Source organism: Ambystoma mexicanum, chromosome 2p (assembly GCF_040938575.1).
Source record: "Ambystoma mexicanum isolate Mex_15411 chromosome 2p, UKY_AmexF1_1, whole genome shotgun sequence".
Lineage (NCBI taxonomy): Eukaryota > Metazoa > Chordata > Amphibia > Caudata > Ambystomatidae > Ambystoma > Ambystoma mexicanum.
In genome coordinates, this window is record NC_090923.1 from 448,695,814 (window position 1) to 448,710,972 (window position 15,159).

The 15,159-nt window shown below is 50.9% G+C and overlaps 1 protein-coding gene across 3 annotated transcripts in view; it reads right to left on the reverse strand.

The window, feature by feature from the left end:
- FRMD4B (FERM domain containing 4B) overlaps positions 1–15,159 on the reverse strand; it is a 1,720,334-nt gene that overhangs the window by 49,460 nt on the left and 1,655,715 nt on the right. For all 3 annotated transcript variants that reach the window (XM_069643814.1, XM_069643813.1, XM_069643812.1), the window contains 3 exons: positions 13,567–13,643; positions 7,779–7,917; positions 6,896–7,037 (listed from right to left, as the gene is read on the reverse strand). In XM_069643814.1, the coding sequence (XP_069499915.1) occupies positions 6,896–7,037; positions 7,779–7,917; positions 13,567–13,643 (358 nt within the window). The remainder of the gene's footprint in view (positions 1–6,895; positions 7,038–7,778; positions 7,918–13,566; positions 13,644–15,159) is intronic.

A 15,159-nucleotide genomic window follows, 5' to 3' on the forward strand; every position in this document is an offset into this window, starting at 1 on the left:
GCAGGGATATCACGTCCAACAAATACAAATAAGTCACAAGAAAACATGTTCTCTCCTGTGTGAAAACAGTGAGATTGTGCTAAAGAATTAAGATAGGTGTGGTGGTCTCGCCACCAAGGCTGCATTATCCAGACACAAGCTGTAAACCCTGCAGGGTTTTCAGCATGTGTGTCTGCATTTGGGAAGAAGAAGTATTTGTAGCATAAAGGTGCATACAAAATAAAAAATGCCTATGAGGCTTACACCGACCCACTCCCCCCCCCCCGCCCCAGCCCCCTCCCCACCAATATTACCATTTGAAGGGAGGACATATGAGGGGCCCAATGTGAAATGTCTTGGGCCTGAGTTACAAACCCGTTTTTCAAAGGGAACATCGCATCGAAAGCGCTTTGTAAATTAGGCCCCATGTGTGTCTCCACTTCCTGTTGCCTCAACTTGAAACAAGAAGGAGACACAGAAGGGGGTCCTCGCAGCAAAACTCTGCAGACGATAAAACCTCAAAGCAATGGGATTTGCTTGCAGTGAAATCCACCACTTTCTAAGGCAAGACAGCCCTTGCAATGTCCGTCCAATGTGCACCCAATGACATGTAGGAACACTCAGAGGGGGCATTCTGCTACCTGGTAAGGCAGGCAGATGTGTATTGCCTGGCACTTACTTAAGATTTACGCGGGAAAGTAAGACACGTTTATACAAACACATGATTGTTGGAGGAAAAGGGGCCGTCGTCCTACACTGGGGAAAGTATGCACAGGCGTCGTTAGCTCTGCCTGCTCGCGTGATGTAGAGAGGCCCACAGCACTGGCAAAGGTTTGTCCAATACACGGTTTTCAGAGCAGGGTTGTGCAGGGGGTGGGGGTCCTCCCAGACTCCCGCGGCGAGAGGACACAGGCAACCCATCGGGGGGCTGCTTTTGTGCCGGGGCGGGTGGGGGGGCGGTGGGAGAGCCCGACGCCTGCGGGGAGAGAGCACGCAGCACATACTCACCGACTACACATTTCCAGAAACAGCTCCGCCTTTGTGCTTAGACCCCTCCAGGGGTGGGAGTACGTGCATGTCCCCGCCTTTGCGGGTGTCCCACTTCCACACAAGAGCACAGGGGGGAGGTGTGGCGAAGAACAATGCACACTTGCTTTCCTCTTGTTATTCATTCTTGAAAAACACCTATCATTAAAGCGCCAAGAGGTAATTCAGATTGCGGATTGCGGCTTGCAATCATGCTCACAGCCAGTGAAGGCTATGTGTAATGTCCCCGAGGAGCGTGCAGGTCCTAATTATGGGTTTTTATCTGTTTATTTATTTATTGCTAATTTGTAAGGTGCCCGAGGAGAACACATTCAAACGCACCGGGCGCTATAAAACAGTGGGACCTTGGGGTTTCATAAATGTTTAAATAAAGACCGTTGGGGAGTGTTGTGGCGTTTTTTGATCCGTTTTGTAGGACAGGCTCCTGGTAAATATCCTATCAAAAGCACTATGCTGCTGCTGGGAAACGAACAGACCCTTCCCTCTGTTAGGAAGGGCTGGGCCTGAGTGGTAAGAGCAGAGAACTGTTAGCAACAACCGCGAGTCACCTCTCGTCAATGCCAGACTCCTCCAATGTAAACCCAGTGCCATTGGCTGCCTTGCCTTATGCCAACCCAGTCAAGCTTCACACCCGAGTTTGAGCACTCTCTTGGACATGGTGCTTCCTCGAGAGATTCCAATCAGGTTTGCAGGAATTTCTGGAAAATTCTGGACTGGCCTACACACAAATCGTTGGAATTCCCAGTAAGCTTACAGAAAAAAATAGAGAATTCAACACAAGCCTAAGGGAAAATCCAGGTATTTCACACAGATATGCCGGGAAATCAGGAGAATACTTGAAATCCCTAAAGGAAAACCTGGAGAATTCCCTGCAGGTTTGCAGGAAAGCGTGAAGCATTCCTGAAAAGCTTATAGAAATATCAGGAGAATCCTAGACATGTCTCGGGGGACATCTGGACCATCCCCCACAGTTCAGTGCTTCTGGAGAGGCTATTGGACATGTGGCAGGAGCTCTGACCACAGGGGGAGCTCTGGATACTCGAATAGTTAACCCTGGAGATGTACAGACCACCCGGTGTCTGGGGAAGAGTGGGTCACATGGCAGGCACTGGTCATAGGCTACTTAGAGAATTCCAGTGAACTCTGTGTGGCATTCTGTAAAATAACCAATCACCCAGTGCCCCTGGAAGGCTGGGAGAGCAGGGAAAGAGTCCGTCTCTCCGGTGCCTCTGGAGGGCTGGGAGAGCAGGAGAAGAGTCAGTCTCTCCAGTGCCCCTGGAAGGCTGGTAGAGCAGGGAAAGAGTCTGTCTCACCGGTGCCTCTGGAGGGCTGGGAGAGCAGTGGCAGAGTCAGTCTCTCCAGTGCCCCTGGAAGGCTGGTAGAGCAGGGAAAGAGTCCGTCTCTTCGGTGCCTCTGGAGGGCTGGGAGAGCAGGAGAAGAGTCAGTCTCTCCAGGGCCTCTGGAAGGCTGGGAGAGCAGTGGCAGAGGCAGTCTCTCCAGTGCCTCTGGAAGGCTGGCAGAGCAGTGGCAGGGTCAGTCTCTCCAGTGCCTATGGAAGGCTTGTAGAGCAGTGGCAGAGTCAGTCTCTCCAGGGCCTCTGGAAGGCTGGGAGAGCAGTGGCAGAGTCAGTCTCTCCAGTGCCTCTGGAAGGCTGGGAGAGCAGTGGCAGAGGCAGTCTCTCGAGTGCCCCTTCAAGACTGGGAGAGCAGTGGCAGAGTCAGTCTCTTCAGTGCCTCTGGAAGGCTTGTAGAGCAGTGGCAGAGTCAGTCTCTTCAGTGCATCTGGAAGGCTGGTAGAGCAGTGGCAGAGTCAGTCTCTCCAGTACCTCTGGAAGGCTGGGAGAGCAGGGAAAGAGTCCGTCTCTCCGGTGCCTCTGGAGGGCTGGGAGAGCAGGAGAAGAGTCAGTCTCTCCAGTGCCCCTGGAAGGCTGGTAGAGCAGGGAAAGAGTCTGTCTCTCCGGTGCCTCTGGAGGGCTGGGAGAGCAGGAGAAGAGTCAGTCTCTCCGGTGCCTCTGGAGGGCTGGGAGAGCAGTGGCAGAGTCAGTCTCTCCAGTGCCCCTGGAAGGCTGGTAGAGCAGGGAAAGAGTCCGTCTCTTCGGTGCCTCTGGAGGGCTGGGAGAGCAGGAGAAGAGTCAGTCTCTCCAGGGCCTCTGGAAGGCTGGGAGAGCAGTGGCAGAGGCAGTCTCTCCAATGCTTCTGGAAGGCTGGCAGAGCAGTGGCAGGGTCAGTCTCTCCAGTGCCTCTGGAAGGCTTGTAGAGCAGTGGCAGAGTCAGTCTCTCCAGGGCCTCTGGAAGGCTGGGAGAGCAGTGGCAGAGTCAGTCTCTCCAGTGCCTCTGGAAGGCTGGGAGAGCAGTGGCAGAGGCAGTCTCTCGAGTGCCCCTTCAAGACTGGGAGAGCAGTGGCAGAGTCAGTCTCTTCAGTGCCTCTGGAAGGCTTGTAGAGCAGTGGCAGAGTCAGTCTCTTCAGTGCATCTGGAAGGCTGGTAGAGCAGTGGCAGAGTCAGTCTCTCCAGTACCTCTGGAAGGCTGGGAGAGCAGGGAAAGAGTCCGTCTCTCCGGTGCCTCTGGAGGGCTGGGAGAGCAGGAGAAGAGTCAGTCTCTCCAGTGCCCCTGGAAGGCTGGTAGAGCAGGGAAAGAGTCCGTCTCTTCGGTGCCTCTGGAGGGCTGGGAGAGCAGGAGAAGAGTCAGTCTCTCCAGGGCCTCTGGAAGGCTGGGAGAGCAGTGGCAGAGGCAGTCTCTCCAGTGCCTCTGGAAGGCTGGCAGAGCAGTGGCAGGGTCAGTCTCTCCAGTGCCTCTGGAAGGCTTGTAGAGCAGTGGCAGAGTCAGTCTCTTCAGTGCCTCTGGAAGGCTGGGAGAGCAGTGAAAGAGTCCTTCTCTCCGGTGCCTCTGGAGGGCTGGGAGAGCAGGAGAAGAGTCAGTCTCTCCAGGGCCTCTGGAAGGCTGGGAGAGCAGTGGCAGAGTCAGTCTCTCCAGTGCCTCTGGAAGGCTGGGAGAGCAGTGGCAGAGGCAGTCTCTCGAGTGCCCCTTGAAGACTGGGAGAGCAGTGGCAGAGTCAGTCTCTTCAGTGCCTCTGGAAGGCTTGTAGAGCAGTGGCAGAGTCAGTCTCTTCAGTGCATCTGGAAGGCTGGTAGAGCAGTGGCAGAGTCAGTCTCTCCAGTACCTCTGGAAGTCTGGGAGAGCAGGGAAAGAGTCCGTCTCTTCGGTGCCTCTGGAGGGCTGGGAGAGCAGGAGAAGAGTCAGTCTCTCCAGGGCCTCTGGAAGGCTGGGAGAGCAGTGGCAGAGTCAGTCTCTCCAGTGCCTCTGGAAGGCTGGGAGAGCAGTGGCAGAGGCAGTCTCTCGAGTGCCCCTTGAAGACTGGGAGAGCAGTGGCAGAGTCAGTCTCTTCAGTGCCTCTGGAAGGCTTGTAGAGCAGTGGCAGAGTCAGTCTCTTCAGTGCATCTGGAAGGCTGGTAGAGCAGTGGCAGAGTCAGTCTCTCCAGTACCTCTGGAAGGATGGTGCAGCAGTGGTAGAGTCAGTCTCTTCAGTGCCTCTGGAAGGCTGGGAGAGCAGTGGCAGAGTCAGTCTCTCCAGTGCTTCTGGAAGGCTGGTAGAGCAGTGGCAGAGTCAGTCTCTCCAGTACCTCTGAAAGGATGGTGCAGCAGTGGTAGAGTCAGTCTCTTCAGTGCCTCTGGAAGGCTGGGAGAGCAGTGGCAGAGTCAGTCTCTCCAGTGCCTCTGGAAGGCTGGGACAGTAGTGACCGAGTTAGTCTCTCCAGTGCCTCTGGAAGGCTGGGACAGTAGTGGCAGAGTCAGTCTCTTCAGTGCCTCTGGAAGGCTAGGAGAGCAGTGGCAGAGTCAATCTCTGCACTGCTTCTGGAAGGCTGGGACAGCAGTAGCAGAGTCAGCATCTCCAGTGCCTCTGGAAGGCTGGGAGAGCAGTGGCTGAGCCAGTCCCTTCCGTACCTCTGGAAGGCTATGAGAGCAAGGGAAGAGTCCGTCTCTCCAGTGCCTCTAGAAGGCTGGCAGAGCAGTGGCAGAGGCAGCCTCTCCAGTGCCTCTGGAAGGCTGGGAGAGCAGTGGCAGAGTCAGCCTCTCCAGTGCCTCAGGGAGGCTGGTAGAGCAGTGGCAGAGTCAGTCTCTCCAATGCCCCTGGAAGGCTGGAAGAGCAGGGGCAGAGTCAGTCTCTCCAGTGCCTCTGGAAGGCTGGGAGAGCAGGGAAAGTGTCAGTGTCACTAGTGCCCCTGGAAGGCTGGGAGAACAGGGAAAGAGTCAGTCTCTCCAGTGCCTCTGGAAGGCTGGCAGAGCAGGGGAAGAGTCAGTCTCTCCAGTGTCTCTGGAAGGCTGGCAGAGCAGTGGCAGGGTCAGTCTCTCCAATGCCCCTGGAAGGCTGGAAGAGCAGGGGCAGAGTCAGTCTCTCCAGTGCCTCTGGAAGGCTGGGAGAGTAGTGACCGAGTCAGTCTCTCCAGTGCCTCTGGAAGGCTGGGACAGTAGTGGCAGAGTCAGTCTCTTCAGTGCCTCTGGAAGGCTAGGAGAGCAGTGGCAGAGTCAGTCTCTGCACTGCTTCTGGAAGGCTGGGACAGCAGTAGCAGAGTCAGCATCTCCAGTGCCCCTGGAAGGCTGGGAGAGCAGTGGCTGAGCCAGTCCCTTCCGTACCTCTGGAAGGCTATGAGAGCAAGGGAAGAGTCCGTCTCTCCAGTGCCTCTAGAAGGCTGGCAGAGCAGTGGCAGAGGCAGCCTCTCCAGTGCCTCTGGAAGGCTGGGAGAGCAGTGGCAGAGTCAGCCTCTCCAGTGCCTCAGGGAGGCTGGTAGAGCAGTGGCAGAGTCAGTCTCTCCAATGCCCCTGGAAGGCTGGAAGAGCAGGGGCAGAGTCAGTCTCTCCAGTGCCTCTGGAAGGCTGGGAGAGCAGGGAAAGTGTCAGTGTCACTAGTGCCCCTGGAAGGCTGGGAGAACAGGGAAAGAGTCAGTCTCTCCAGTGCCTCTGGAAGGCTGGCAGAGCAGGGGAAGAGTCAGTCTCTCCAGTGTCTCTGGGAGGCTGGCAGAGCAGTGGCAGGGTCAGTCTCTCCAGTGCCTCTGGAAGGCTGGGAGAGCAGTGGCAGAGTCAGTCCCTTCAGTGCTTCTGGAAGGATGGGAGAGCAGTGGCAGAGTCAGTCTCTCCAGTGCCCCTGGAAGGCTGGGAGAGCAGGGAAAGTGTCAGTCTCACGAGTGCCCCTGGAAGGCTGGGAGAACAGGGAAAGAGTCAGTCTCTCCAGTGCCTCTGGAAGGCTGGCAGAGCAGGGGAAGAGTCAGTCTCTCCAGTGCCTCTGGAAGGCTGGCAGAGAAGTGGCAGAGTCAGTCTCCCCAGTGTCTCTGGAAGGCTGCGAGAGCAGTGGCAGAGTCAGCCTCTTCTCATGAGTGGTTTGATACGTGACTGACTCTGCCCTTCCTACGTGTCTTCCAGAGGCATGTTCGGGAATTCAATAGATTTTCCTCTGGGGCTGTCAGTAATTCTCCTACCTTAAGGTCAAAGTGGGTAATTTTGCCACTGTGGGCCAGTTTGATGAGTTACTTCACTATGCGGCTAATTGTTCTGACCAGTTTTGCTGAATAAATATTCTTTAAAATGCACAGTTTGCATCACATTTTTATCAAAAAACTCCCCCTTGGCTACTATTCAAACAGTGTCACAAGAAAAATAAATAGCCATTTGCAACAGTGTGGCACTTTTTCATTGGTGCCCGAGACAGTTGTATGGCCCAGTCCCACCGTGCATGTTTGTTGTAATTTCCATATTTTCCTCTACCCCACGAAGCCTCGGGCCTCTGCAGCAGTGTTTCCTACATTTAAATAATAGTGCTATTCTTCAACACAGCGAGGCCAATCCCTAACAGTGCTCTGGAATGAAATGCAGCTTACCCAGAGAGATCAAACTGCCGTTGCTCGTCATGATGAGGGGGTTCTTGAGCTCCAGGGCCCCCATCTTGGTCCCCCTCGAGGTGCCCGTTTCAGTCAGCTCCATTGCAATGTCGTCCAGGCTCCTTGCCGAGGGAATCTTCGCCTGGTGGAAAGCACAGCGCCATCATTAGATGCGGCCGGCCCTGGCCCAGAGGTCGCACAGTATGAGGCCTCCCCATCCCACATCAAAGGCATTCAGGGGGTTGGGGTCTTTAAATTAGGCCCTCGTTGTTTGCATGCCTACATCGGGTCAGGAACTATCATTGAACTATGGAACAGCAGAGTGAGTGCTGCTTCCGAGGGAGACACGTGGGCTCAGCAAGTGATATGCTGGCCCTGCCATCTCACACAGGCCAACGGTTGGCAAAGATCAAGGGGGGAGGCGAGGCATACAAACGGCGAATTTAATCGACGTGTTCACTTAGTGTGAGAAATGTCTTAAGAAGCGGAAAGTAAATTAAATTAATAAATATAATAAATACATGCATGGCACACAAAGAATGGGACTCGTTCCTAAACAAGGAGAGTTGGGCCCTATTTTGGGGGTTGTACATTTCTTCATCTAATTGGGCATATTTGTTCACAGTGAATGTGCTTTTTGAGCACTGAAAGACAGAAGCAAGAGAGGAGGGGTAGGGACTGAGTTGTTTGCTGTGGACCCTATACACTTCAGTTCTAATCCTAGCTTCCATTGTTGCCGAATGGTGTGATCCTGGGCTAATTGTTTGATCTCTGCGCTCCCCGGTCTACAAGTGGCGGGCTGAGAAACTGCTGGACCGGATACTTATCACGGTATAAAAAAGCCTGTGAACTGAACTGTGCAGATCACTCTCTGGCACGTTACCTTACTCTGCTTCCTGTCCAAGTAGAACTGGTGCTGGCTGATGGCCATCACCCAGATGGTCTTGATCAGGGAATTGCTGGCATACCAGGTCTGCACCACGAGCCCGCTTTGGCCGAAGGTTCTCCTGGACGCAGAGATTCTGGGGGTGAAGCAGAGGCGTGAGAGTTAACAAGATTCCAATCAGAATGGACAGCAATCAGGTGCGCAAAGTAGTTTCCACCTGATGGTGACTCATAAAACACATTAAACCCAAATATATAGATATCTAACAGCAGAAAATCACAGATGCTGCAAGACAAGAACATGTAAGTATATTGACAAAGTGGCTTTCTCTGGCGTTGCATCCACACAGGATAATTCTTGACACCACAAACCCGCACACACGCAACATCATACTTTTATGGTACCGCATTGCACCACAAATACACCTACCAAAACACCATGTGCTTCGGTCACTGTCCTCCTCATAACCACTCCCACACACAAACAGCCAGGATCAATGCCTCAAACTCAGTCACACTTCTGCAGGCTGCCACACACAGATGCACGCACTCACCAGTTACACAGCCACACACCGATGACTCAGGACCAGCAACCATTCTGCTTATCCAACTGGACATACAACCCCAGCTCAACTCTCATGACCCAGCAACTCACACGGATACACTCGTCGAGGATCAAAACTGCAACAGGAGGTTGTCATACGAAGCACCACTCTCCTCACCATAACTACCACTTGCCACCCTAGACGTGACCCACACACCTCAGAGAAGTCATCATACAAAACATACTCCACTCAGTGCCCCCTTTCATTATTCGCACACGTTTCTGTGCATCAACCCTGCAAACCCCCACTATCTCCCATTCCACACAGTGCAACCTATCCCTCCCATGACAACTGTACTTATGACCTTGACACATGCATGGGTCCGGGCGGCGCAGGGGCCGCGAGGGACACCAGACACCTATAATCTTTGGATGGCATTAAACCAAATTTATTATGACATCTTTTACATCATCAAAATGTGACGGACCATGACGTCATCAAATACTACATCATCAATTACATCATCATTATGTCATCAATGCATCATCAATAACGTCATCATTATGTACATGAGCGTGGGGGAGTGGCAGTGGCCATCACCCCCCTACGCTCCAGGATGTGCCTGAGGGAAATTTGTGACCCCCCCTAAACCGACCAGACCAGCTCCCCCTTGCACGGACCGGCGAGGACGGCTCTATGAGACCCTGGTCTGACACCTCACTGTTCCATGCGAACCTAGGACCATAACCTGAATTAAGCCCTACATCTCCCCTCCCGTGCTTCCAGTGACCCAAATGGTTGAGCACCTAGCTCAAATTCAAGGCAATGTGCCCCAACCTACTGCCCAACCTACCTCAACACACCCTCTCAACCCCTGATGTTAAGGGTGGGTGGGAAAACACAAAAGCTGCTGCCTTTGCAGTTTACTGGTCATGGGCAGGGCAACAGAGAGGGGGAGCACCTTACGCCCCTTCTCTTTATACCCGTCCAGGAGCCCTTGGCACTCTACTTTCGGTGCCGAGCGGTGGCAACTGCCAGTGATGTCAATGTACTGCCCCTCCCCAAACTAGTGCCCCTTCCTGCTTGGCCCGCCCATGCGCGCCCCAATCCGCCACGCTGGCTAAACGCTGTTGGGGCCATTTTCACATTCCACCTCCCATATTATGTGTCCCTGCGTTGGGAATCTCACTAGCGACAAATCAATCTCTGAATGAATATTCAATCCACATATGGATCCCAGCCACAAGGGAAACCTGCAATCCACAGATGCCACTGCCACCACCACCCTGCCAGCTATCATCAGCAGAAAGGGCATACACACGTCAAGTGTGACATAAGCAGTACCAATGTCATATCTTTCCACAGATTGGCTCTTTGATATATTTCCTCTCTATTCACAGACTACCATCTTGGGACACCCCATCAGGGCCACACTACGACCCGCTCCGACACTGCTGGCTTATGCAAGTCGAATTCGGCATCAATAGATATATTCGACTGACCACCAAAGATTCCAACAGTTAATACGTAGAACTATAACAACATATTGCAACAGTTACCAGTCACACTTATAACAGAATATAATATGAAGAGTTTAAACAAAGCCCACCAGAAGCTGAATTGCCTTTCGCTGCTTGAATAGCCTGTGTGAGTATTAGACCGACTCAATGGTACTCATCGTATCAGGCCCAGAAGAACCAAAGGCTAAGTCGGCCTTGTCGGGAGAGGTCTCCTCATTGCAAACAACAATGGCACTCAATTTATTGAAGGTAGAACAGTGACAAGAGGATGACGCCCTACCAGACTGTGAAGAGGTGCGTATTGCACTGAGCTAAGTTAAAGGCAATATACATACAGTTTATGGTAGCATTGTTATCTGGTCCGATTATCAGCAACTATCCCAACAATTTACAATATGATGTTCCGTGGGCAATCATGATCAATTATTTGGTATCAACAGTAGAGAATATCACAGCTGTTTTCTGTGGGTAAGCCACGTGTCTCAATTAACTCAGCAAAACAACCTTCACTATGAGTGGCTCAACTAACTATCCACGAATACCATCAATGTTTACAAGACGATACGTCACATTGCCTGGACTACCACAGAACGTCAACACCGCTTGAAGTAGGGTGAGATATCTGGACCAGCAGAGTTATCTGTCCCAAGTGCAATATCACCAAATAGCACAAAAGTTTACAGTAGGAGGAGTCCTCCGGCAATCAATCGCTCAATATCAAGACAGTTTACAGAACATCCCAGATATCATAGAATATCGCATCCATGTAAAGTACAATAAACTATCTGTCCAATATATCCAGTATCTCACAATAAATGACATGATCATTTATTAGGTGTACCAAATACCGCAGCATTTCACAATCATTTTCAGGATGGTGAATTATCCAGTCCAACTATCACAGAATATAACATATGTTTTCTGTCGAATAAGTCATTTGTCCCATCTAACACAGAATCTTTTTCAGTCCTTTTCGGGTGTCTCACCGACTACTACAGAATATCTTATTTGCTCAAAATAGAACTAAGTACCCGGTTTGGTAGGATCACCAGCCAGTAACAGCCCAAGCCCAAGTTATAGGCTAGAGCGAAGTGATGGCCTTAATACCGGGCCTGAGTGACATTACCAGGACGTTAAAGCTCACTGAATGGGTGCATATTTATAGTAGCATTCTATATACAGGGTGCTAAAAGCAATTAAAAAAGAAAAAACGGATGCATGCTTTGCTCACTGCGGCCGGAAAAGTGATGAGGTGGTGATCAATTGCTATGGAAATGGAAGACGTGTCTCCGTTCAAAGCTCCTCTTCCATTTCCATGGCAGATTCAGGAAGCACTGTTTCAGGAGGCCCGAGGGAGCCACTAAGGTAAGGAGGCGTGTCGGTGAGGGACTTAGGACTGGGTGCGTTGGGCAGAGGGGGACACGAAAGGAAGGTGGGAGGTGGGGGGCAGGTGGGCTTGGCTGGCTGGAGGGTGGGTCCATCGAGCACTCGGATGGCGAGTCGAACCCAGGCTTGAACCATTAGATTCAGCTCAGGTTTGGAGCAACCTGACTGGCTGACGCACCCGCCGAAGGTGCTAAAATATGATCAGTCATGAGTCACGACAGACACAGAACAACAACACATCTACAAGTAGAGTGAGTTATCTGGCCAGCGATCCCCGAATATCGCACCAGGTCCTAGTATACAAGTTATCTGTCCCAACAACGTATATATAAAGAGTTTACAGTATGAAGAGTCATCTGGCAAATAATCGCTGGATGTCACAACCATGTGCACTACAATGAATCTTCTGCCCAAACTGATACAACTTATCACACTCATTTAGAGTACAGCAAAATATCTGTCCTCACTTCTGGTAGCCTCACATTATATTCAAGGCTAACGAGTGCCTAAAAAAGCTACCTGAAGATTCTGGCCTTCAGACCTCAAGCGCTTCACGAGCATATCTTGGGGCCATCACAAAACCATGCTTGCACTCACTGTAGTACTTCCTCTCAAGGTTCTATAAACCACCATCACTGAAAAGAGCTTGTTGCCACGAGATTTCTGATGGTCGCTCTTTCATGGCCAGCCTTCCATTTGATCCACTGTCTACCACCACACTCCCCGACTTACACAACATCACTTCACCTCAACCACACAGCGTCTTCCCAATGTGTACGTTCTGTGTTGCTTTCCTATTCCCACTTCCCGTACCGCTCACTTTTCTTCCTCCCTAGACCACAGTCTTGTTACCATGGGTGGGGGCACAGCACGCCATTTTCTCAGACAAGGCACTTTGCCCCAAGACCACTGTGGTGGTGACTGGAGCAGTCTAATAGTTTTATAACATACGATAACATCAAATGTACAGCATAGTGAAATATCTTCCCCAACTTTACAGCATATCACACGTATGGTGACGTATCTTCCCCAACTTTGATAACACACAACAATCATATGCAGCATGGTGGACTATCCCGCCCGACCATCAAAGAATGCCACAATGACATACAGCAAGGTGAATGACGTATCCCAACTATGACAGTTTCATAATCATTCACAGGATGGTGAAATACCACAGAATGTCACAACATGATGAGATACCAGGCACAATGATTACAGAATGGAGGCAGAACAGATGACTGCATAATGAGACATCTAGCCCAACGTTCACACACTTTTACAAGAGTTTACATTATCTAGCTATCGAAATGATCAGGCAGTATTACAATAATCAGAGGAGCTACTTAGCTGGCCAATCATAAACTATTACAATAGTTTACAATGTGCTGAATTACCCACCCACCCGCTGCTTCACACAATGCTGCCACACTCAGTGACTCACTAGGAAAGGAAGCTGCCTGGGCGTTTTCCATTTTTGTAATGCCCCAAATATACCTTTGGATAGCTATGAGGTGCCTTTGAATGGTATGGAAACACACAACATTTAACAAAACTGGGTTATATAAGACGGGGCTTGCTTTGAAAGGTAGCTCGAGGCAGAACACTGCATACTTTAACAAATAATTGCAGACTTTTCCATGCTCTCTCAGACAGCACCATGGCGGTTTACAATAAGATGAACTACCCACCATCTTTAACCATCACAATCACAAAACCTAATAGAACGATGATTTATGTAGCGTAATTATATTCTGTAAAATGCTGAGGCACGCCAACATGCTATCGCATAAGAGAGAAACACTATACAGGGCAAGTTTCACATTTTCCAATCGACTGTTTACAGTGGGCTGTAGCCTGCAGCTCTCCAGATGTTTTGGACTACGGCTCCCATGATCACTCTCCAATGGCCATGATGGCTAGGGCAAATGGTAGCTGTAGTCAAACACATGTGAAGAGCCAAAGGTTCCAGGCTTCTGGCCGGCTTCCTTTGCTCTATTTGCCAATCACCATAAGTAGGATAACTTGGAGATGTGAGCGCCCACCCAGGTGGCACCTGCAAGTCAAGGCGCAAATCCTGCCCGATTCAGCCCGTCCTTCTTCCATCATTATTCAAACACTAAAAGAAGCTTAGGTTTGTGTTGGTATGTGCTATACCAATGATCAATAGCATGTTTTTTTTCCACACTTGCCACTCAGTCCTTGAGCTGGAAGGGCCAGCTGAGAATCCAGTTACACTGTTTTTTATACAACAGAACCATTGCACGTGATTCTGGAAGGGAGGCAAGCGCACATACTAACCCAGCTCTAAACGTACGAGATAAATGTGTCTCACCTGTGCTGATCGTGCACTTCCACAGCAAATTTCTTTTCGCGAAAGTATAAATTCTCCAGCTGTTTCCACTGAAATAACTAAAAGGATGAATGGAAAAAGAGAGCCTGGTTAGATATTTTGAAAATTTACACGGAAGCCACAACCCAAACAACCCTCCCACCATGTCAATATCTGCCCTTCATGGTGATGGCGACTGGTAAACCAAAATATTGCTAGTCTGTACATTCCAGGAGCTGTATAATCACAGGCTTCAGAGCCCATTGAGAACCATTAATTCCGTATGATATTCCAAGCAGTGCCTTTTTTAATGTTAGCCCATTCGTGACATGCCACCAGCTTGCCACCTCTTGCAATGCAAGTGACACTGGGCAGAGGTGATTGGATGGAACCAGCATTGCATCACAAACCTGCCATGCTGTGTACATCCTTCTGCGTGCAAAGCAGTGCCACACATATAAAGCTTCGAAGGGGCATCGGTCCTGAAGGGAAATTAATATCATGCCCCCTCCTAGCCGAGGGGTGATGCCATCCCCGGAACATGACTGCTAGTAGTGCCAGGAGGAAAGAGATGCGGCCTTTCTCACTGGGGCTTCTAGAAGCTGCAATGATGAGGGACTAAGGGGCCAGTGGAGTAACTTTATTGAAAATGTTGGGAGTGGGGGGGGGAGCATGGCATCCAAATGAAAGGGGCCCTGCCAAATGAGTGGGGCATCATGTTGTGCCATAAAAGTTGTAGGGGGACAAAAACCCTTGTCCCCCCTAAATTTACACTCAAGTTAGGGGACTTTGCAGGGCTGACATGCACCCCTCGCATATGAAAGCAGCAAGGAAGGGGCACGGTGTGCCTGTTCTCCACCAGGCGGCATCAGGTTGGCAGCACAGCAAATAGTCACCAAATAGAAGCGCGTACTTGCAAGTACTGCCGGACTGAGGCTGTAAATGCCCTTAAAATTCCAGCTATAAAAGCCAAATCTATTGGGCAACGGGTTCAGACTGACCTCCGGGGCACACTTAGGGACTCATTGTGATGCCAGCCACGGAATTGTGGGAAGAGCAAGAGCAACTGCGCTGGTGCATGGTCGGCCTCTTCCCTGGCACTCTAATGCATCACTGCGCAAGGCGGCCACGGATCAGCCAATACCCACAGGTATTCCTTGATATCTACGGAGACCCAGGATCACATAGGTGTCCGCAAACGGACACTTTAAGCCGATGCCCAAAAGGCACGCATGTCCAAGATGGCAGCTGCCATTCCAAAAATGCCAGTTACCATTGCCCAACTGGTGACAATGGATTGCACCTGTTTTTTCCAGGCATAGAACAACCCGGGAAAACCTATATGCCTGTGGCTGCGGTATGGCTGTGGCCGCTTGAGCTGTGCAGGAAACCCACAAGCTAGCAGAATCAGCGGTTACAGAAACATAACAGACGGTGCTTGCCCTGTCTTTTCCCCGCATCTATGGTGCAACATTATGGTGTGTGTCTAACTCAGGACAGAAGGAGGGTCGGTCAGTGTGACACTACTAGGCAGCACCCTCTGCGGTTGTCTATCTTTGATATATCTGTTCACATTACACATATTTACAATTTGAG